A 24244-nucleotide genomic window follows, 5' to 3' on the forward strand; every position below is an offset into this window, starting at 1 on the left:
CTGAGACAGGCAGCCCCTAGAGTAAACTGGAGTGAACCCAGGACAAGGCAGGCAAGGAGGCACTTCCTCATTTAGCTTATCAGCAGGAGAGGCTTAGGCACCAGAGAGAATGAGACTGTAGGGCAGCCTGTGGTAAGTGCTTGGAGAAGATGGAAGGGAAAAGGTTAGTTGTGGAGGGATCAGCAAAAGCTTCCCGGAGGAGCTTGAATTTTTCTTTTTATCTGCTTGTTTTAAAGAAACCATGCAAGCATATTAATTTATTTTAGGGAAAAAAATCAGAAAATACCTGTAAGTTAAAGGAAGAAAACAAATTTCCTGGAATCTTACTAATCAGAGATGAGTGATATTTACACAACACTTTTGTCTGTGCCTGTATTTATACTAACGTGCATATATGGGTATGTACATACACCCCGCACACTAACTCCAGGTGGCTTTATAACATGACTGATTTATACATGCCTCTTTTTGTCAATAGGCTTAACAGCATTTTCTTTTTTTCTGTTTTATTTTTAATTTGCATATAATAAATTTCACTTTTTAGAGTGTATAGTTCAGTGAGTTTGACAAATATGTCCACCACCACATAGTTGAGAATATTTTCATCACCTGTCAAAATTGTCCCATGCTGCCATTTTGTTGTCAACCCCTCTCTCTGTGCCCATTCAACCCCTGGCAACCAGTGATCTTTTTTCCACCCCAATAGTTTGCCTTTTCCAGAATGTCACATAAATAGAATCGTACAGTATGTAGCCTTTTAGATCTGGCTTTTTTCACTTAGCATCATGTGTTTGAGGTATTCTTCTGTGTTGCTATGTGTATCAATAGTTTGATCCTTTTTATTGCTGAGTAGTATTCCATTTTATGGACATACTACTGTTTGCTTGTCCGTTGAAGGACATTTGCATTGTTTCCAATTTTGGGGTGATTAAATAATGCTGCTATAAATGTTTACATATAGGTATAGGATCATAATTTCCATTTCTCTAGGGCAAATACCTAGGAGTGACCAAGTGTATGCTTAACTTGATAAGAAATTTCCAAACTGTTTTCAGAGTATCTACCATGTTACATTCTCACCAGTAGTGTATGAGAGTTTTACTTGCTTTGCATCCTTGCCATCACTGGGTATTATCTGTTACTTTTAAAAATTATAGCCATTCTAATAAGTGTGATGTGGCATATCATTGTAATTTTAATTTGCATTTCCCTAGTGGTTAATGATGTTAAGGATCTTTTCTTCTGCTTATTTGCCATCTCTGAGTCTTCTTTCATAAAATGTCTGTTCATATCTTCTATACATTTTTAATTGGGTTGTTTTCTTGTAAAGACTTGAGAGTCCTTTGTATATTCTGGACTCCTTCAGCATTCTTTTAAAATTTAGCTTTTTATTATGAAAAAATGTTATTATTACTTACTAGTTGTATTAATTGGGGTTCTCCAGAGAAACAGAACCAGTAGGATATAAAAGGAGATTTATTATGAGGAATTAGTTCACTTGATTATGGAGGCTGAGAAGTCCCTTGATTTGTTGTCTACCAGCTAGAGATTCCAGAAAGCCAGTGGTGTAATTTAGTCTGAGACCAAAGGCCTGAAAACCAGGGGGGCTGATGATGTAAATCCCATCCAAGGGCAGGAAAAGATATGGTGAGATGTCCCAGCTCAACAGTGAGGCAGGAAAAAGTGGCAGATTCTCCTTCCTCTGCCTTTTATTCTGTACAGGCCCTTAGCAGATTGGATGATGCTCACCCACTTTGGGGAAGGCTGCTACCTTACCCAGTTTACCAGTTCAAATGCTAATGTCACCTGGAAATATGCTCAGAGACATACCCAGAGACAGTGTTTAATCTGGGTACTCTGTGACTCACTTAAGTTGACACACAAATGGTACCCACCATTACGCTAGTATACCTTTCACTCAGCCTCAACAGTTATCAACATTTTGCATTTTTGTTTCTTCAATTCCTCCCATTTTTTGGCTGTAGTATCTTAAAAACAAGTCTCAGATATCATAGCATTTCAACTGTAAACTCTTAATATGCCTCTGTAAGAGTTACAGATTTTTTTTCCAAAATGACACATCTACAGTTATCTCTTCTAAGTAATTCCTTAATATCATCTAATATCCAGTATGTGTTCCTTTTTCTCCATTGATCTCAAAAATACCTTTTTGGTTTGTCTGAATTGGATCTAAACAAGATCCACATGTTGCTTCTGTTTCCTATGTATTTTAAGTTTCTCTTAATCTGTAACAACCCCTCTCTCCTTTTATGCTATTTATTTGTTGATGAAATGAGGTAATTTGTTGTGTAGAATTTCTTATGTTTTGAATTTGGCCCAAGGCCTCCTCATAGTGTAATTTTAACATGTTCCTCTAACTCTTCCATTTCCTCTAAGCTAGTTAACTCCAGACGCTTGATTTTGGGGGAGGGAGCCTGCAAGAAAGCTTTATAGGTGATGCAGGAAAAATGGATGTGGGACATGAGGAGGGTCTCGGTTGAATTCCTGGGACGTGCCCCACCAAGTGTGGGTCCTTGGCTTCGGACAGGAAGGAATTCAGGAGTGAGCCACAGTTGAGTAAAGGTAGATTTATTTAGAGAGATGCATGCTGCATGGAGTGTAAGCTGTTTCAAAATGCAAGAGAAAGGCCACGAGGTGTAGGGGTTGGGTGCTCAGGTTAAAGTAATAGTAGATACACACTCCACAGACAGAGTGTGGGCCTTCTCAAAGAGGAGGGAGTGAGAGAGACTGCCATGAGGCATGATGTTCAGTTTTTATGGGCTCAGTAGCATCACACGCCTACAAGTGGGAGGACTATTACAACTACCCTGGGGAAGGGGCTGAGATTCCCAGGAATTGGGCCACCGCCCACTCTTTGACTTTTTGTGGTTAGCCTTGGGACTGCCATGGCACCTGTGAGCATGTTATTTATCATGCTAATATGTTACAGTTAGCATGTAATTAAGCTCAAGATTTACTAGAAATCAAACCTCCCGCCATCTTAATCTTCAAGGCCTCCTGGGAGTTAAATCTTCCACCATTGTAGTGTTAATTGCTGTCATTCCTTGAATGGCTGTGCTCTGCCCCCTTCCCTCCTGTCTCATTGATACTGCTGTGTATGTACTACTGCATCTACATTAGGAGGCAGCAGGGTCTGATTGCCTCAGTTTTTAGAGACAAGAGATTAATTGGTGAGTGTGTTACCAAACCAACACCAAGCAAAGCCAATCTACTGACACCAGGTTGTGATGAAGGGAGGTATAACATTTATTGCAGATTGCCAAACAAGGAGAACAGACAGCTTATGCTCAAAAGACCTAAATGTCCTGATGGCTTTTAGGGAAGGATTTGTTTTTGTAAAGACAACATTAATGTTACCTGAAAAACTGAGTTCACCTCTTGGGTGTCAAACCAAAAGACACAGACAAGCCAAAGATTGTGAGAAGGAAGGGTTTATTACTTGTAGCAAGTAAGGAGAACACTGGGGATCTTTTCCAAAGCAGTGTCTCCCAGAATAACAAAACTGGGGAAGTTTTAAGCTAAGAGTCCATGCATAGTCATGAAGAGACTTGGGGAGTCAACAGAGTCCAAGCCCCTTAGTTGATTGAAGTCACAAGGGTCAGAAAAGGTCAGCATCATCATCCCTTAGGTTCCAGTTGATCTGGTGGTTGAACACTTCAGGCTAATCTTTACCATTAAAACAAAACTGGGAGTTTTTGCAACTGATATGTTATCTTTGCTGTTGTTCCTTCTCTTGCTTGATAACAGGCAATGTTTCTGCATTCTTTTCTTCCCTTTAAGATCATTGATTACTGAGAGCTGTTCAAGGACAAGCACTGCAACCAGGCTTAGATCACAAAATGTCTTAGGCCAACAAACAAACGTCTGGAACCAGATGGCTTCACAGGTGAATTCTACCAAACATTTAGAGAAGAGTTAACACCTATCCTTCTGAAACTATTCCAAAAAATTGCAGAGGAAGGAAAACTTCCAAACTTGTTCTATGAGGCCATCATTACCCTGATACTAAAACTAGACAAAGATACCACAAAAAATGAAAATTACAGGCCAGTATCACTGATGAACATAGATGCAAATATCCTCAACAAAATACTTGCAAATCAACTCCAATAATGCATTAAAAGGATCAAATAAATCAAGTGGGATTTATTTGAAGGATGAAAAAATTTTCAATGTCTAGAAATCAATCATTGTGATACACCATATTAACAAACTGAAGAATAAAAACCTTATGATCATCTCAATAGATGCAGAAAATAAAGGTTTTGATAAAATTCGACATCCATTTATGATAACTCTCCAGCAACTAGGCATAGAGGGAGCATACCTGAACATAGATGACAAACCCACAGGGACTATCATGCACAACAGTGTAAAACTGAAAGCCTTTCTTCTGAGATCAGGAACAAGACAAGGATGCCCTCTCTCACCACTTTTATTTAGCATAGTTTTTGAAGTCCTAGCCAAAGCAATCAGAGAAGAAAAAGAAGAGGAATCCAAACTGGAAAAGAAGTAGTAAAACTGTCACTGTTTACAGGTGAAATGATACTATACATAGAAAATCCTAAAGACACTGCCAGAAAACTACTAGAGCTCATCAATAAATTTGGCAAAGTGGCAGGATACAAAATTAATGCCCAGAAATCTGTGCGCTAACAATGAATATCAGAAAGAGAAATTAAGGAAGAATCCCATTTACCATCGCATCAAAAAGAATAAAATGCCTAGAATAAGCCTACCTAAGGAGTCAAAAGACCTGTACTCCCCAAAACAATAAGACACTGATGAGAGGAATTGAAGATGACACAATCAGATGGAAAGATATACCATGTTCTTGGGTTGCGAGGAATCAGTATTGTTAAAATGACCATACTACCCAAGACATTGTACAGATTCAGTGCAATCCCTCTCAGACTACCAATGGCATTTTTCACAGAACTAGAACAAGAAAATTGTTAAGACCCTAAATAGCCAAAACAATCTTGAGAAAGAAGAATGGAGCTGGAGGAATCCAGCTCCCTGACTTCAGACTATACTACAAAGCTACAGTAATCAAACAGGATGGTACTAGCACAAAAAAAGACAAGTAGATCAGTGGAACAGGATAGAAAGTCCAGAAATAAACCCACATACTTATGTCAATCTATGACAAAACAGGCAAGAATATACGATGGAGGAAAGACAATCTCTTCAGTAAGTGGTGCTGGGAAAACTGGACAGCTACCTGTAAAAGAATGAAATTAGAACATTCTCTAACACCACATACAAAAATAAACTCAAAATGGATTAAAGACCTAAATGTAATATGGATACTATAAAGCACCTAGAGGAAAATATAGGCAGAAAACTCTTTGACATAAATCACAGCAATATTTTTTTTGTACCCATCTCCTAGAGTAATGGAAATAAAAGTCAACAAATTGGACCTAATTAAACTTAAAAGCTTTTGCACAGCAAAGGAAACCATAAACAAAACGCAGAGACAACTTATGAAATGGGAGAAAATATTTGCAAACGATGTGACTGACAAAAGGATTAATTTCCAAAATATACAAACAGCTCACGTAGCTCAATATCAAAAACACAAACAAGCCACCCAAAAAATGGGCAAAAGATCTAAATAGACATTTCTCCAAAGAGGATATCCAGATGGCCAAGATGCCATCATCACTAATAAATTGAGAAATGCAAATCAAAACTACAATGAAGTATCACCTCACACCCGTCAGAATGGCCATCATTAAAAAGTCCACAAACAAATGCTGGAGAGGGTTTGGAGAAAAGGGAACCCTCCTACACTGTTGGTGAGAATGTAATTTGTTGCAGCCACTATGGAGAACAACATGGAGGTTTCTTAAAAAACTAAAAATAGGGTTACCATATGATCCAGCAATCCCAGTCTTGGGCATATATCTGGAGAAAACTTTAATTAGAAAAGTTACACACACCCTAGTGTTTGTAGCAGCACTATTTACAATAGCTAAGACATGGAAGCACCTAAATGCCCATCTAACAAGTGACTGGATAAAGAAGTTGTATATATAAAGACACACACACAATAGAATAGTACTTAGCCGTAAAATGGAATGAAATAATGCCATTTGCAGCAACATGGATGGACCTAGAGATTTTCATACTAAGTGAAGTAGGTCAGCCAGAGAAAGACAAATATCATGTGATATCATTATATGTGGAATCTAAAAAAAATGACACAAATGAACTTATTTACAAAACAGAAAGAGACTCACAGACTTAGGAAACAAACTTACAGATATCAGGGGGAAAGTGGGGAGGGAGGGATAAATTGGGAGTTTGGCATTGGCAGCTACAAACTATTGTGTACAGAATAGATAAATGACAGTGTCCTATTGTATAGCACTGGGAACTATAGTCAGTGGCTTGTAACCTGTAATGAAAAAGAATACACACACACACACACACACACACAGTCAGTGGTCAGTGGCTTGTAACCTGTAATGAAAAAGAATACACACACACACACACGCGCACATGTGTGTGTGTGTGTATACATATATTTGAATCACTGTGCTGTATATCAGAAACTAATACAACATTGTAAATCAACTATACTTTGATAAAACAAAACAAAAAACCAAAACGGCTTAGGCCAAAAATGGCTTCTCTTATGTCAAGAAAGCCATGTCTGATTCAGTTTCTCCGGAGACTGTCCACACTGTCTGCTTACATTGGGGGTGAAGGTTGCAGTGTGTGTGATCAGCTCGTGACTTTCTTCTGATTGGATGGCGGTGAGGTAACAGGATGATGTTTTGGTAATCTAAATCATCAATCTTCTGGTTCCAGCCAGTCTGGGGTCTGTATACTTGTGGTCAATGTGTAGTCACCATCCTCTACCTGGATGTTGGCCTCAGTTTCTACAGACCAACTCAGTGACGTGTGTCAGATGGTTATGTATATCCCTTGAGCAGGACGGAGGACTCTTTTTATCACTGAACTATTGTTCAAACCACCATCATTTTCCTTGGTTCACTGCTTTTCCTTTGTTTCTGCATTCCCTCATTTCTCTAATTAGTAACTGTTGAGCCTGCACTTTGGAACTCGAAGGCATAGGAGATTAAAGCCTTTTTCTACAAACTAGAACGGGGGACACAGAGAGGCTTTTGTACCCCGGAAGGCCCTACAGGGTCGTGCTTGGTTTTAGTCCCCCCTTTTCTTTGATACTTCTCAATCCTGAGGGGCACAGAGGCAAGGCAAGAAAGAGAGTAAAGTTTTAGATGGAGAAGTTAATCATAAACTCTGCAGGGGAACTCAGTTTTAGGGGGACATGGTTTCAGATGCAAGTGTTGTGAGTCTGGTCTATTTAAAGTTTATCATCTTTTTATCTCGTAGCTTAACAACTGTTACTGATCATGGCCTAGATCAGTGGTTCCCACTGGAGGTAGAAGGAGGTTTTGTCAATATCCAACAATTTTTGGTTGCTGCCATTGGAGTTGGGTAAGTATTGGCATCTAGCGGGAAGAGGCCAGGGATGCTGTTGAATGTCTATAGTACACAGGACAATCTCCGCAGCAAATGATCTGGCCCATCATGTCTGTAGTGCCGAGTTCGCAAAACCTCCTGCCAGGGTACAGTGTGGGTATCAGAATTTTGAAACAATCCCCATATGACCCAAGAATCTGAACAACTGAAACAGACCAAGAGCTACAGAAAAATAAGAGAGAGAGATAAGATTGGTTTGGGCTGAAGAAAGAGCCAGAAAAAAACTTTAGTGGAGGATGACTGGAATGGGATTTAGAAGAATGACTTTAATAAGTGAACAGACAGAAAAAGATTATTTTTTGATGAATCCAGCAAAGTTAACATCTTCTAATTTTTAGGTGGAGTTAGAATCTCTGGCCTAGTTCTGTTACAAAATAGTGATTTTCTGAATCTATCATTCCTTCTGCATTTATTAGCTGGAGTTCTGTAAGGAGCTTTCTCTCATCATCCATTTGATTACCTTAAAGTACAGTTTGTACAGGAAAGACAAAGTACGTGCTTGATTCTTTTCCTTATCAGTTTTCCTAATAATAAGCTGATGCTTTAGAAACCTCCAAATGTGAAAAACCTTTTTTTCCCTCTTTGTAATATTCATATAAACTCGTGAATTTTTATGTATTTAATATATTTCAATATTTTGTGGTCATTTAAAAAGACTTTATTTTGAAAGAATTTTATAGTTAGATAGTTTGTAAGAGTAGTACAAAATATATTCTCTCATCTGTATTCTCCAGATGTTAACTTTTAATTTCATTTGTCTTATCCTTTCTCTCTGCTTGTGTGTTTGTGTATGTACACATGTATATATGTATATTTTAATAACATTTTAAGTCTTTTGAGAGTATATTGTAGACTTGATGCTTCTTTTTCCCTAAGTAAAGACAAGGCCACTCTTAAATAACCACAGTACAATGATGGAAGTGAGGAAATTAACACTGATACAGTGCTGTTGCTAAACTGTGGACCTTAGTCATGTTTTCCTGGTTGTCTCAAAACTGTATCTTACAGTATAAGAAAGTCCTGCATCATGTGTTGCATTCACTTGTCACATCTCTTTAATCCTGAGTCTGGAGTAGTTCCGCAGCCTTTGTGTTTCATGACATTGACATTTTGGAAGAATACAGGCTAGTTATTTTGTAGAATGTCCCTCAATTTGGGTTTGTCTGATGTTTTCTTCTGTTTAGATTCTGGTTATTTTGTGGTATCATCAGGAACACCACAGAAATGATGATGCGTTCTTTTCAGTGCACCATATCAGAGACAAATGATACAGATTTGTTCCATTACTAGTGATCATAACTCGGTTAAAGTGATGTCTGCCGGGTTTCTCTACTGTCAAGTTACTGTTTTTCCCTATGAAATTAATAATTATTTTTGTGGGGAGATACTTTTAGACCATGTAAGTATCCTGTAACTTCTCAAACTTTCACTTAGTAATTTAATGTCCATTGGTGATTCTTGCTTGAATCAGATATTGTTAGGAGGTTGCCAAATGGCAGTTTAAGAAGTCCATCATTCCTTCTGTATGTATTAGCTGGGCTTTCAACTGTAGGAAGAGTTTTCCCTTCTTCCCTGTTTGTTTATATCAGTGTGGACTCATGAATTCATATTTTATTCATAGGTTTTAATACTTAACTATCATGGTTCATTTTGATGCTCAAATTGTCCCAGATTTGGCCAGTGGGAGCCCCTTTGAACTGGCTCCAGTGTCCTTTTAGATGTGTTCCCTTCATTCTCTGGCACAAGGTTTCCAAGCTCATCTTAGACTCTTCTTCCTCAGCCCTGGAATTCTCCAAGGAGCCCTGGTTCCTTTCAGTGAAAAATAATAGTATTTAGAAACCAAGACTTGATGTTATGTTATATATATATTGTTGTTGGCCATTGGAAGCTCCTTCAAGTTGACTTCTGTCCTTTTGACACAGCCTTGGTGGTCTTTAATAGTGTCCTTGTTTTCTGGTCTGCTTATCTTGTGGATGTCCTGACCCAGACCTGGAGTCAGTCATTTCTTCTAGAAGTTACTGTTCCTATTTATTAGTGGGAAGTAATATTTAGGACCTCAGTCTGGGCACTAGGGCTACTCATTGTTATTGAGTTATTGTTTCTAGGCCTTTTCAGTGGATACAACCTTTTTTTAAGAGAAAAAATAAATCCATATTAATATTTTCTGTTCAAATTTAAGATTTAAGGGTTTTTTTGTTTTTTTGGGGGGGAGGTATTAGGATTTTTAATTTTTATTTATCTATTTTATTGAAATATGGTATTTTTATTTGTTTATTTTTAAACAGAGGGACTGGGGATTGAACCCAGGACCTTGTGCATGCTAAGCACACAGTCTACCACTCAGCTGTACCCTCCCCCCAGGATTTAAGGGTTTTGACTTAATTACTTTGATTTTTGTACTTTCATCTCCTTTTCTTTTATGCTTAAACTTTTGATTACTAAAAATTACAAGTAGAATTACCATATGATCCAGCAATTCCACTTCTGGGTATATACTCAAAAGAATTGAGAGCAGACTCAAACAGATTATTTGTATAGCCATGTTCGTAGCAGCATTATTCACAATCACCAAAAGGTAAAAGCAATCCAGATGTCCATCAACAGATGAATGGATAAGCAAAATGTGGTAAATACCTACAATGGAATATTATTCAGCCTTCAAAAGGAAATTGACATAGGTTATAACATGGGCACATTCCCCCACCAGAGTCAGCTTGGTGAAGACAAGGTTCTGTGTCTGAGTTCTGCTGGACCTTTCACATGGTAATGACCACAGCTACCATTTACTTAATGCTCACTATGTGCCCGGTGTAGTGCTAAGTGTCCTACATTTACTCCTCACAGCAACTGCAGAGGCCCAGAGAAGGGAAGCAGTGTGCCCAGGGCACAAAGCTAATAAGGGGCAGAACTGAAATCAAAACTCAGGATTGTGAGACTCCAGAGTCCTGACTTTACTATACTAAGTGGCTGTTGCTAATGGCTGGTGATGCCATTAACTGCATCAGGCAGAGAGATTTTTGTGCTTACATTTGTGGGTGTCTGAGGACATTTAGGTGGAGATGCGCACCATGGGGCAGTGTTGCAGCCTGGATCTGGGGCTTAGATGGAAGCTCAGACTCAAGAAGTAGATGTGGAATTGGGAGTCAGGATCTGGGAAACCTGTTGCGTGTGTGTCTCTGGTGAGAAAACAGCTGAGGCAAAGCCCTGGGGAGCACCCGCCAATTGTGGGGAGGCAGGATGGGCAGGGAATGGTGGAAGCCAAGGATGGATGGCGGGGTGATCAGCAGTGGCTGGTGCTGTGAGGGGTTCAGGGACTGGGTTTCACCCCAGCTCTGCTGGAGTCTGTGATCTTGTATGGGTTGCTTAACATCTTTCCCTTATTTTCCTCATTAATAGGATGGGGATTAAAAATGATGTTCCTCGGGGTGATAAAAATGTCCTGGAATTACATGATGGTGATGATTGAATAACTTTGAATATGCTAAAAACCACTGAATTGTACACTTTAATTGGGTGAATTTTATGGTGTGTGAATTATATCTCAATTAAAAATAAGAAAACCACCCATGTTCTTCCCAAGATTGGGTGGAGATTAAATAAAATAAAAGGATCACATGGCATTGCCCAGCACAGCATTTGACCCATAGTAGAAGGACTCAGCAAATGTAGAATTTTTAGGAGGGTCACCCTTTCTAGGAACCACTGTCCTTATTGTCCCTGGTGCTAGGGACACCAATTTACAAAGACTGCTAAACAGTAGTGTCTGGATTTGTGTGCTGAGGTGTAGAGGAAGGTGCTTAAATCTGCAAGTCCCCAAATCTGTACACAAGGCCCTGGAATTTGACCACTTTTGGAGGCTTCTCTCCTGCCTCATTTGAATGGTGCTGGGGGCTGTTAGGGCTCTGGGTCTCAAGACTGAGCTGGGTTTTCTAGGTAGACCCCCTCCTGGCCTCTTAGGATATGTGGTTTGCTATTTTGGCCTAAATTTATCTTCAGCAAAAAGCTGCCCTTGGTCTGCTGGTTTCTCATTCAATGAGAAAAGCTGTTCCCTTCTTCCCATCTATTAAGTTGGTTTGTCAGAGATGTTGGGGTGGGGAGATACCCAAGAATTAAAGCAGGAAGAAGAAGGAAAGGGGGGCGGTTTTGCTTTTGAATCACATTGGGGATGTGACCCTGCTTCCTGGAATTTTCAGCTTCATCCATGAAGCTAGGATATGAGAAAAGAAGGGGAAAAGGAAATCCGAATGCCAGCAGTGTAGTTAAACATCTTCAGATGTGTATGGTCTTAAGGCGCTTGTTTCCTGTGTCCTCTCCATGTGCGTTGTTTTTGCTCCATTACTAATTTAAACAGTCTGAAAATGTTTTTGGGCAGGGTGGCATTTGCAGTAAAATGCTGTGGTCATTCTTTTGGCAAGAAAGATGCTGACCATCCTGTGGTTTTCTGAAATCATGTGCAATTATATCATCAACCACATAATAAGGTTTTCTGGACTCAAAAAAAATGTTTTGCACTTCATTGGATGATGCTGTTTGTGTGCTCTGAGTAGTTGGATGTCCCCAAATAAGCCTATTTTAATGTGTCTGAGACTGTGATAGGCTGTGGCCAGCTGTTGTCAACAAGTAACCTATGGGTTTAATACATGTGCCTTAGAGCTCCCTTACGCTATAAGTATAATAATTTATGTTACAGGTGAGAGTCTTGCCAGAAAAAGAAATTGAAATGCAATCTGTGGAATTTGGCTCTTAACTTATATATGGCTTTAGGATTCCAAAAGAGCAAAATTATTTATACAGTACAACCCAGCTTGAAAAATGTATCAGAACACTGGCCTTGTGACATGGGCCAAGCTCAGACCAATCCAAGCAGACAGCTTTCTGGAGCGGTAACAGCCTGAGCCCTTCTGTCCTCAGTCGTAAACAAAGCCGTCAGGAGTTTAAAGCCACCACAGCCTGGAGTGTGGCTGGCAGAGCTGGCAGAGGCGGCCTCCCTGGTCCTCCCTTTCCTTCTGACAGCCCGAGCCTTTGGCAGCCTCCCCACTTTGTTTTCCTCTCTCACTTTCTTCTCAACAATCAGGAACTTATTTGCTTCTACCCCTTGGCTCCTTTGCTTAACTAATCTTACTGCCTAATTAGTATAGCCTGGGTGGCTGTAGCTCCTGGGGGTGTCCCTGGCCTTCCAGAGCAGGTAGCTTTCTTTTAATTCTCTGTGTCTCTCAGGTCCATAGTGTGGACACTATTTAGCTGGAGAAAGACAGTGGAACCAAAGCTCACATGCAAAAAACATCAATTGCCAGTTAAATGATTTACGCCTGCACGCCTGCAATTAGCTCTTTTGTTTCAGAACCAAAAAAATATTTGCTCATTGCTCTATTGTCTCAGTAGAGAGGAGGGTAATATTTTAAATCTGCCTTTCTCATGGGATGGCCTCCCTTGAGCAGAGCAACTCACAGATTATTTTTCTTAGAAAAACTGAGATGTTACTGTAGTTAGATCCCTTTGAGTAATCAAGTTGTGTGCTCATGGCACTGGCTCCCTGGGTCTCCTACTGGTGTTCTTTGAAGAGAAATTATACACTGATGCTTTTTCTCATGGTTAAGAGTATGGCGAGGGTCTAGACCCTGGATTAGTCAAATGTTAGGCATCTGGTATGTGGAGAATGAGGAGAACAAGGTATGTGGAGGAACTAGCGTTGGGGCCTGGGACAGACCTTCCAGGCCACACAGTGGAGATGCCACCTGCTTCCTGGGTGGGCTTGAGTATCAGGGATAATAAACGGACTGTGCCCAGCACTGAGAGCGTCCTTATTACATTATTGATGCTGCCTAAATGCGAGCCACTGTCAGTCTGAGGTGCTCGGCACTGCACTACTAGCTATTTGGGACCCTTTACAGACCACACCACGTGTCTTCTGGTGGTCTGCTGTGCAACAAACATGGTCATGTACAGAGCAGCTTCAGTTCCCTGGCCTCAGGACTCCGAAAGATGGAGGGGAAAGGCCTCTTGTGCTCCTTCTGCAGTTCTGGCTCTGGGATCCCATCCTAGCATCCACTGTGAGTGATGAGAATGGCTCTGCTTTTCTGAAGTGTAGACATGGCCTTGCCCCTCTACTGCCCTCTCAGGGTTCTCTCTTCTGCACATCGTGGGGTCTTCCAGCAGAAGCTTTTTAACAACTTGCCTGTTGGACCTTTGTGACTAAATACAAGCCATGTCTCATCCTTCAGATATTTTTTCAGTATTGATGGGAAGAGAGACATTTTAATTTTGAACGTGCCAGTGTTGATTAGAGCTTGGTCTAATTTGGATGGTACTTTGGACCCTGCTCTGTGTGTGTGTGTGTGTGTGTGTGCGCGCACGCATGTACACATATGCACACACATCACCCGGTTAACAGGGTCCTTAGTAGTTGCTACTCTGCTGAGTAAATGAGCTTCTGTGTTTTACTCTGTGCACTTAAATTGTGCATGACCTGACAAAATTGAATACTGACCAGACGTGCTTTTTGTGTTTCCCAAACTTGTTTTCCTATAAACACTGCTGTGTAGTGTTAATAGGTGTGCTGAGGAAAAAATTAAATTTCTGTGTTTAGGTAACATGATCCATGTATCAAATAAAGGTAAACAGGTTTTTTACTGTGAAGCGTTTCAGAACTGTTAATAGACTGATGTGTCCCAGATCTGGAGGGATGTAGTTACGATGGAACTGGCATGGGGCTTAGCATGAGAAAACCCAGAGCCTGGTGGCTGTGGGGCCACAGCCAAGCACACTGTGTGAATTCAGGGCTGCTTCTCTGTTACTGGAAGGGTCAGACTGCCAGTAGTAGTTTTCAAACTTAAAAAAAATTTTTTTTTTTAAAGAATGCAACAGAAATATTTTCTCAATGTATAAACCAGACTAATGATTTGCAAACTGTGCTTCCTGGTGCATTGGTTCAGGAGACTATTAACAGGTATTCTGTTCTTTGGTCAGAAAAGTTGAGGAACCACCAAAACAGAGGTACTTGGGTGAGGGACCAGGTTCTGTCTGTACCCTCCACCTCAGTTTAAACACTAGGCACTACCGCACACAGACTTCCCTCTCCTGCTGCTTCTCTAATATCACTGAGTCCAGTGCTCTCTAGGAAGCCTTCTAAAGCCTCTGTTGCTGCCCACACCCTCAGTGACCCTCTGCCTTCCAAACCTCAACACCTCCCTGGGCACTGAGCCCCTGGGACCTGGTTAGTTACCTGTCTTTGTGTGTATGATGGGGTGTGTTGGCTGGCTTGGAAGGGAAACCTAAGCACAGCAAGCCCCCAGGTGCCACCGAACAGTCAGGGTCACTGAAGAGGTTGTCTGGCTACACAGGAGCCACCACAGATTCACACTGTCATAGACATGGAGAGTCATTTTTGCACCTGGTGGTTTTTAAGGCTTCTGGAAATTGTTTTTAAATGCTATGATTTTTGCTTGTAGAGGTCTTTTTGAATGAACTTCATTACATCCTTGGTGATCTTGGAAGATTAGGATTTTGTCTAGTCTTCTAAGATGCCTTCCTAGATATTCAGGACACTCTTCCTTCTGGGTTGGGGAGTGGGGTCCTGGCCATCCCATTGGTGAGAATAGGGCTGGCCTTTTTCTTATGTGCCATCTATGAGGCTGTTCTGTGCCCACTCCCTGCTCTGACAGTGCAGTGGTGGCCCAGAAACAGGCTGGTATGTGATCAAAGAGGCTTTAGAGATGATGACCTCTTCAGAAAAAGAAATGGGACTGACATGGACTTGCAGAATGACTCTCATTTTCTATTAACGTTTTTAATATCATTTAAAAGTATTTGTGAATGGTTTCAAAACAAATAAGGGTTGATTCTTAGAGGTCACTAACATTTAACTCATAATAAAACTCGATATCTCCCCAAAGTGTTTATACATAAAATACTTCATTTTAAAAATAAAAACATACACAGTCATTGTTGAAGTTTTGGAAAATAATAGAAGCCTGAGTTAAAAAAAAGATCTATCCACAGTTCTACCACATAGATGGTCCCTGAAATCCCAAATATTATATGCTTTTCTTTGCTTTAAAAGAGCTTAAATAACATACTCAACATCTTTCCCTTGACAGTCTGTTAAGAATTGGTCTGTAAAACCATTTGGATCTGGTGTCTTTAAGAGTGAATAGGGTGGTAAGGCATTCATCCTGTAAAATTTTGCAGTTTTGTTCTAAATACCCAGGATGTGTTTGCAAATGTAACATGATGCCCAGGTGCCCCTTCTAGTCAGCGTGAGTTGGGTTATGCTGTAGTAACAAACCTAAAATCTCAGTGGCCTAACACAAGGGAAGTTTCCTTCTCCCCCAGGTTACACACTCATCTCAGGTCAATGGGAAACCCATCAGCCTTACTCAGAGGCCACTCCTGCCAGGAACATTGGTGGCTGCTGTGGCGGGGGAGGGAGCCTAGTGAAGTTGCCCACGGTTCCTCAAAGCTGCTGCCAGAAGTCACGGATACCTTGTCCACTCACTTTTCACTGCAGATTCAGCTTTTGAGAAGCTTGAGATTCATACAATTTTAGAGGCCCATTTTAAAGAAAAAGATATAAAATAAAAAATATAAAACTAGGTACAATAGTGAGTATTTAGAAATTATGACTTTTAAAAGTGTTTTCTTTGTTTTTGCTTTGGCCTCCACTAAGATAGTATTTGAATTTTAGTATGATCAGTTAATTCTGAAAAAGTATACAAAATCGATCTGAAATTTAGGGATACATCAGAACAGTTTGAGTGTTAGCTTGCCACTCCATTGTCATGAGCGATGTCATTATACAATCAGTATGCTACATACATCCACTTACTGATGAGTATGTGTTAGGAGGTTGTCACTGGAACGTTCGTTTCTTCAGCCTGTTTCAATGCATTGGAGGCAACTTTGTGTGCCATTTTATTTGGGACTGTCAGACTTTCAGTTCAAGATTTGTTAGATACACTATGATGTGATCTGATACACTGGGATGCATAAATTATAACACCACCCACACATATGTACTTGCTCTTATAGGTTTCTGCTCTATAAACCCCAGAATTCTGATAAATTCTGTTTTATTTGATTCCCACCCAAAAGGGAAGAAATGTATAGTGTGTTTATAGTTGCATACTCTGCATTATTGGATATGTTCCTGATAGGGCACAACTTCCATTTAAGCACTTGATGAAAACAGAATTGTCTGCTTATAGTTTTAGGCATTTGATGATCTGAAGAATTCTCCTAAAGAATTCTAGCTTCTGGCTCCATATGCTTCAAACCCCGTTTCTCCTTCACCGCCCACACACTTTGACACTGTGGGACACATTTATCCTGTGAATTTTAGGGCCTGTTTCTTCATCTTGATGTCAGATCAGAGTGTATCCGGAAGCCGTTCCTACGGTGGGAAGGCTACAATAGCTGGACATGGATGTGACAGCTAAACTCAAATTCAGCGTCTCTCTCACTCAACTTCCAATTAGCCAAATCCCCAAAATGTCCATTGTTATTGCACCACCACCTGGCAAAAGGAATTGTGATAGATGGGCAGTTGGAACAAAAGTTTCATCATTTTGAGAAGAAATCTGCTTTGGGAAACTCTCTAAGCACAAATCTTTAATCCTACAGCGTGCCTGGAGGGAGGAGAACAGGGTGTATTGTGAGCTGTGCTGTTACTCCCACAGCCTTCCAGAAGGGTCCTGATGGTTTACACTCCCACCAGCACTAACGTGGAGTTTTGTGAAGTCTTAAAAAGTTTTATGGTAACTTAATCAGCCAGCCGTTCCCCTCCACCGCTCCCTCCCCTGCTTCCTTTTTTCATGTTGCCAGTCATAATTAGCTGCAGTTATAGAAATCTGACAACCTTTTAATGTCAATTTATCAACTATAAAAATATTTACTCCTGGTCAGTTGGTAGGTGCTGCATGGAAAGGGCTTCCTCCAAGGACGCACTTGTGATGTCCTGATTAGCAACTACAGCAGCTGTTCCATATTTGCATCTTCTTGAACATCTCTGTACAGTTTCACGTGTGATATTGTCTACTGCAAAATTGTTTTAAGTTGAATTACTTGTGACTCTTCAGTTGCTTTGAAGTTGTTGTCTCCCAGTATAACTTTCAGTCCCTATTTTCGTCCTGTTGGCCAATTGGTAAGTTTTACTGTAGCGATGATGGTTAGATTTCACTGTGCTGGAGGAAATTTGACATTTGCTGTGCCAAAGGGCAGGCAAAAAACATATACTGCTTACTAGAACTTGGTGGTCAATTAATCTACCACAAAGGGAGCAAGAATATACAATGGAGAAAAGATGGTCTCTTCAGCAAGTGATGCTGGGAAAATTGGACAGCTGCATGTAGAAGAATGAAAGTAAAACAGTCTGACACCGTATACAGAAATAAACTCAAAATGGATTAAAGACCTAAATGTAAGATGAGAAACCATGAAATCAGGAGAAAGAAAACGTAGATGGAACATTCTTTGACATAAATTGTAGCAATATTTTTTAGGATCTGTCTCCAAAAGCAAAAGAAATAAAAGCAAAAATAAGCAAATGGGACCTAATTAAACTTATTTAAAAGCTTTTTGCACAGCAAAGGAAGCCATCAGCAAAACAAAAAGACAATGTACTGAATGGGAGAAGATATTTGCAAATGATGTGACTGATAAGGGCTTAATATCCAACAATACAAACAGCTCATACACCTTAACATCAAGAAAACCCAAAAAGAAATATGTGTAGTTTATTGTACAGGAATCATACCATAATAAAGGTGTTAAAAAAAACCCAAACAAAAAGAAAACCCAAACAACCCAATTAAGAAATGAGTAGAAGACCTGAATAGATATTTTTCCAAAGAACACAAACAGGTGGCCAACAGGCACATGAAAAAAATGCACAACATCATCGTCAGAGAAATGCAAATTGAAACCACCATGAGCTATCACCTCACACCTGTCAGACTGGCTATCATCAAAAAGACCACAAATAACAAATGTTGGTGAGGATGTGGAGAAAAGGGAACCCTAGTACACTGTTGGTGGAGATGTAAGTTGATGCAGCCACTATGGAAAACAGTATGGAGGTTTCTCAGAAAACTAAAAATAGAACTACCATATGATCCAGCAATTCCCCTTCTGGATATATATCTGACTAAAGCTAAAACACTAATTTGGAAAGATACATGCACCTCAATGTTCATAGTAGCATTATTCATAGTTGCCAAGATATGGAAGCGACCTAAATGTCCATCAGCGGATGACTGGATAAAGAAGATGTGGTGTATATATACAATGGAACATTACTCAGCCATAAAAAGGATGAAATTTTGCCATTTGTAACAACATGCATGGGCTTGGAGGATATTATGCTAACTGAAATAAGTCAGAGACAGATATTGTATATCACTTACATGTGGAATCTAAAAAAATAAACTAGTAAATTCAACAAAAAACAGACTCACAGATGTAGAGAACAAACTAGTGGTTACCAGTAGGGAGAAAGAAGCAGGGAGGAGCAATATAAGGTTAAGGGGTTAAGAGGTGCAAACTATTAGGTATAATATAAGCTACAAGGATGTATTGTACAATGTGGTGAATTTTTCCCAATATATTATAAGTGGGGTATAACCTTTAAAAATTGTGAATCACTGAGGTACAGTTGAAACATAATATTTTACACAAACCGTACCTCAATTTTAAAAAAGTGTACTGCTTATTAGACTATTAGAAACCACCTAAATACCTATCAGTAGGGGTTGATTAAATTATTCTATGTGTATAGTTGTGTGTATGTGTTTATGTATCTGTATCTCTCTACATGGGAATACTTGTGATACTGTGACTTATAATAAGGAGGAAATATATTTGGTCTTCATTCCATTTCTGGCACAGAGCTCCTAAAACCCTTAGAATTTCCTAAGTGATAAGAGGTGTTTGATGTTTTTTCTTTTGATACTCATAACAAACCATTGCAGCCACACCTGAGTGTGGTAATGAGATGACTTTTGGAAAGCACCAAAGATGAGGGCTGGTTGTCAGGGGAACAAACAAACACCTGATTAGAGGGTGGAACTTTCAGCTCCACTTACTGACCTCTGGAAAGGGGAGGAGGCTACAGATTAAGCTCTATAAAAACTCTTGAACCCGAGAGTTGATCTTCTAGGTTGGTGAACCAAAGCGCATCCAGGTGCTGGGAGGAGGGGGTGCTCCAGACTCCAGGGGGACAGAAATTCTTGTGTTTGATACCCTTCTGGACCTTGCCCTGTGTATCTCTTCATCTGGCTCTTAGTTGTATCCTTTAACATCCATCATAATAAACTGTAACAAACTTTGTAATAAATCTAGAACCTTCTCAGAGAGGCCTCCCGTGGACACTCTGCCTGAGATTTCAGACACCCTTGCCCTAGTTACATTTCTTTCTTCTTCACTGCTTTGATTTTTCTCCTTTGTGCTTATCACTGTCAAACATGCTATATTATTTAATTTTTAAAAACTTCTCCGTCACTAGCATATGAGCTAGAGAGCAGGGACTTCTGTTTTGTTCATGGCTGTATTGAATGGTCTGTTACATTTACATGTTCTTGAGACCATTTTTATTTTAATATTTAAGACTGTAGGTGTTACCTTCCCACACAAATATGGTTGAAGTTAGCATACCAGAAACATTTGTAACTCATCAGTACAGTGTGTTATTTCTTGCCCAAGATTACTAGATCCAATTACAGGGGTAAAAAAAAAGTTTAGGAGTTTCCCTTATATGAACTATTTCTTTGTGAATTGATTGCAAGTCAGGCATGTAATTCAGATGGAGAATTAAAGTCTCTGGTTCTATAGAGAATTATAAGGAGAGCCATTAGGAGAAACACAAAGTGTGTGCTTAAAACCCACATTTTTAACGTGTTGACTTTGAGTAGAAGTATAAAAGGACCACATACTGTTAGGAAAGGCGTCTTTTATGGTCACCACATGGAAGTATCGACTGTGGAAAAAGCAGAGCCTCCCTTCTTTTCATGTGGAGACTGACTAGTCTGTCAGGAATTGTTGGGGGTGGGTTTATAGATGCTCCCTGAACACCGATTTGCTGGCTTTGTGCAGCTTAGTGTGCCTGGTGCTTTGGGAGTGGAGAAGCCCCTGTCCTCAAAAAGCTCAGGCAGCAGAGGTTCAGTGGCAAGTACAAAAGGTGGAATGAAACCACGGATGAGCAGGCTTCCCTGGGAGAGGGTGGAGTCTAATGGCATCTGGCAGGAGAGGCACAGTCAGGGAGGGTATGGGGAGGAGGTGAGCTGAGCACTGGACTGAAAAGCACAGGTGGGGCTCCGGTAGGCCGAGAAGGGCCCCGGAACAGGCCGTGCCTCCTGTGCTTCCCACACTTCAGTCATCTGCGGATCCTGTCCGAAAAGTAGATTCTGACTTTGTAGATCAAGGAGGAGGGGCAGAGATTCTACATTTCTAACAAGCTCCCTGATGCTGATGTGGCTGGCCCTGGAGACAAATCTGGGACCTCAGAGCTGCCTGCCTGCCTTTGCTTCCTTGACCTTGGAGGTGGGGGCCGACCTGGAAGCCCTGGCACAGGCTTGACATGTGGGCGGCGGCGAGGTGCTCAGTTACAGAAGTGAGGTACAGGAGCCCAAGACTGGGGTGGTCTTAGGTGTGAGACCACTGGCCTTTCCTTGATCACAGGGCCATTAACTCAGCCCTTGGGCCTTCTCCTGCTTTAAAAGCTCACCTGGTGATTTCCACTGATACCTGTTTGCCTTCATGATCTCTGATCTCTTGGTGCATATTGCCAGACTGTTACTTTGGTACTTTAGAAAGAAATTGATTCTGTTGTTGGTGGATTTAAAATGTCTTTATGAACTACCAGCCCATCTCTTTGTGATCAAGTCCAATGATAAACTTTTAAAAAGCATAGCTCATAAATTAAGTAGATGGGCCTCATTTTTAGGTGGGACTTCTAAATGGGGGAAGGGGGATTAAATGAATCCTTCTAAAGCCATCAGGGGTCTCAGCCTGTGTGATCTCAGCTGAAAACACTGAGTTAGTTGCAGATGGTGTAAAATGGACACCATTAGGCCCCCTCTCCCTTAATGTTCAACATCATTGTGGTGGAGACTATAAATGAAATGTGTGGAAGCAGTGCCCACTTACTAGCGGCGGGGGTAGAACTACATCTCGGGCATGTTCCTTTCTGCTTCCTCACAAGGAGCTGCGTGGCCCCAGACTGGTGTCAGCGGCCAATGGTGGGGCTTGGTTGTTCACATTAGGAATTTGATCCTTCCAGTAAGGCCTCTATACCTGTTCTTACATAAGAATCAACTCTGGTCACGTTCCTGACCGTGGTACTGCCATCCCCTGGGGAAAACTCTGTGGCTGTATGTGGTGGTGGTGGTGGAGTTTTATTTAAACGTGGCAGACACATGTGTCCACGGATGTGTACTCATCATACACGTACATGTGTGTTTGCAATTTTCTTCCTAGATTTTGGCCCTGATTGCGTTTATCTGCATAGAGACCATCATGGAGTGCTCCCCGTGTGAAGGCCTCTACTTTTTTGAGTTTGTGAGCTGCAGTGCGTTTGTGGTGACCGGAGTCTTGCTGATTCTGTTCAGTCTCAACCTTCACATGAGGATCCCTCAGATCAACTGGAACCTGACAGTGAGTAGACGTCACCGCTCTCTGACTGGGAAGAGATCGGATGCTATGGCTCCCAGGGAAAGTTGGAATCGCTCCATGTTGTGTTTGGTTCCAGTGCATTTTGATACTTAAATATTCCATTGTAATGCAACTGTGAAATTTTAAATTTCCTTACTAGGTTGAATAAAACTACTACAAAATAAATTGAATCTTCACTAATGTCAGGAATGTCATAACAATTATTTTGACCTCTTTAAAGTTATTCAGTTTTGGGATTCTCTGAGAAGATTGGTGATGTCGATATTTACAGAATATGGGAAAGAGAAAATGGAATTAATACACTTGCATATTTTTCACACTAGACCCAAAAGCCATTTACAAAAGTATTGACACAGGAAGAATTGAAAATATGAATGAAACTGCCATTAACTTGTGAAACCTAGAAATATTATTAAATTCAGAGCAGCTGGGAAGACCTGGAGGGTCTGGTGATTTGATCAGAGAACCTTGAGGAAACGAGTACTCTTCTTTCCGTTGTCTTGGGTCTTTGACAACCTCACCCTCTGACTGGCATGGGAAGCTCAGGGCTGGACACTCCCAGGCCCCTTTTACTTGTCCTTACGGTGCTAAATGAGAAAGGAAACTAAGTAGCACTTGGTTTTCTTGATATTTCTTTGGGAACAAGCAGGAGCAGTAGTTCAAAGGGAATCAGTCTTGCAGACAAAGGCAAGCACTATCACCGCCTCTTCTGTGCCTGTAGGGGGCAGAGGGTGGGGACAGGGCTGAGACCACCTGCCCTTGCACAAGCTCCTCTCTTGTTGACCGGGGCTGGGTGTGTGCAGCACTAGAAGTGAGCTCGAGTGCAGGAGGCCTGGGCAGGCACCTTGTCTGGCAGAGCCACTCCCCTGTGTTCCCGTGAGGGAGTCAAGAGGAGAGGGTCTTCCTGACAGAATGCTGTCTGTGTTGTTGAGACTCTTCTAGGAGGAAAAATCAAAGGAGACCTGGACTAGAAAAGTTGTCAGCTGCAAATTCAGCTGGTTTTATCCCAGCATTAGAAACTGAGAAGAAAGCTCTAAAACCTCAAGCTACTGGAGGCATTTGTCACAGTTTTTGTGACAGGTTTTAATGTCTCAACTCTTTAAGATGAAGCCTGTGTTCTCCATAAGAAAATGCTTATAGAATTGTGATCTGAATTGATACTGTAGTGAACAGGTAATGCAAGAGAGACTCACAAACCTCCCCCAACCAAAATTCAGGCTCCATGGGGGCAAGGTCACTGCCATGGGGCAAGGTTCATTGGTAACCCAGATCCCTGGTGTTTCTAAGGCCTAAGTAAATAGTTGTTGAGGGAGGGCCTGGGCTGCTGTGAATGAAACCATACCGGAGGACCTATTTGACATAGAAGCAGCTGTTGGGAAGGTTAAGATCCAGGGGCTTTGAGTCATCAGGTGGACCTGTCTGCGTTTATGTCCAAGGTGGCTCTTAAGAGCTGTGTGTGACCCTAGGCAAGTCATTTAGAGCCTCACGTTGGTAAAGTGGAGACAGTAATATTTTTCTTACAGGGTTGTTTTAAGAATAAAATGAGACAATGTGTATAAAGGCACCAAACCTGCCAGTATGAGAAATATTAACTTTACCATGTTGTCTGTCAACCACATCATTCTCCTGTAGACTTCCACCAGATTTGGCTTCACTCCCTTGATTCTGTCTTATCTACTTATTTGACAGCCATAAATCTGTTAAAAGACTTCCTACTTTGCTATATTTTATAGCACAGGGAATTATATCTATTATCTTGTAATGACTTGTAATGGAGTATAATCTGCAAAAATACTGAACCACTGTGCCTTACGTCTGAAACTAATGTTTTAAATCAGCTATACTTCACTGATCACAGATCACCACTACCACCACCACAACAAAAAAGACTTCATAATTCAGATTTCTAACTAATTCATACTGGCCTTTACCTCCAGAAATACTTATTTAGTGAGCTTTCTGAAATTCTGATTTTTCTACTTTAATCATGAAAGCCTTTCTGCTGGCTGACAACCACATTATTTGGGTCACAATGAAGTGCATC

The 24244-nt window shown here is 40.8% G+C and overlaps 1 protein-coding gene across 1 annotated transcript in view; it reads left to right on the forward strand.

The window, feature by feature from the left end:
• The window catches only part of CMTM4 (CKLF like MARVEL transmembrane domain containing 4), a 70194-nt gene that overhangs the window by 31152 nt on the left and 14798 nt on the right, over positions 1-24244 (forward strand). Inside the window, exon 2 of the mRNA XM_074370639.1 lies at positions 22006-22182. Within this exon, the coding sequence (XP_074226740.1) occupies positions 22006-22182 (177 nt within the window). The remainder of the gene's footprint in view (positions 1-22005; positions 22183-24244) is intronic.

Source organism: Camelus bactrianus, chromosome 9 (assembly GCF_048773025.1).
Source record: "Camelus bactrianus isolate YW-2024 breed Bactrian camel chromosome 9, ASM4877302v1, whole genome shotgun sequence".
NCBI classification, from domain to species: domain Eukaryota; kingdom Metazoa; phylum Chordata; class Mammalia; order Artiodactyla; family Camelidae; genus Camelus; species Camelus bactrianus.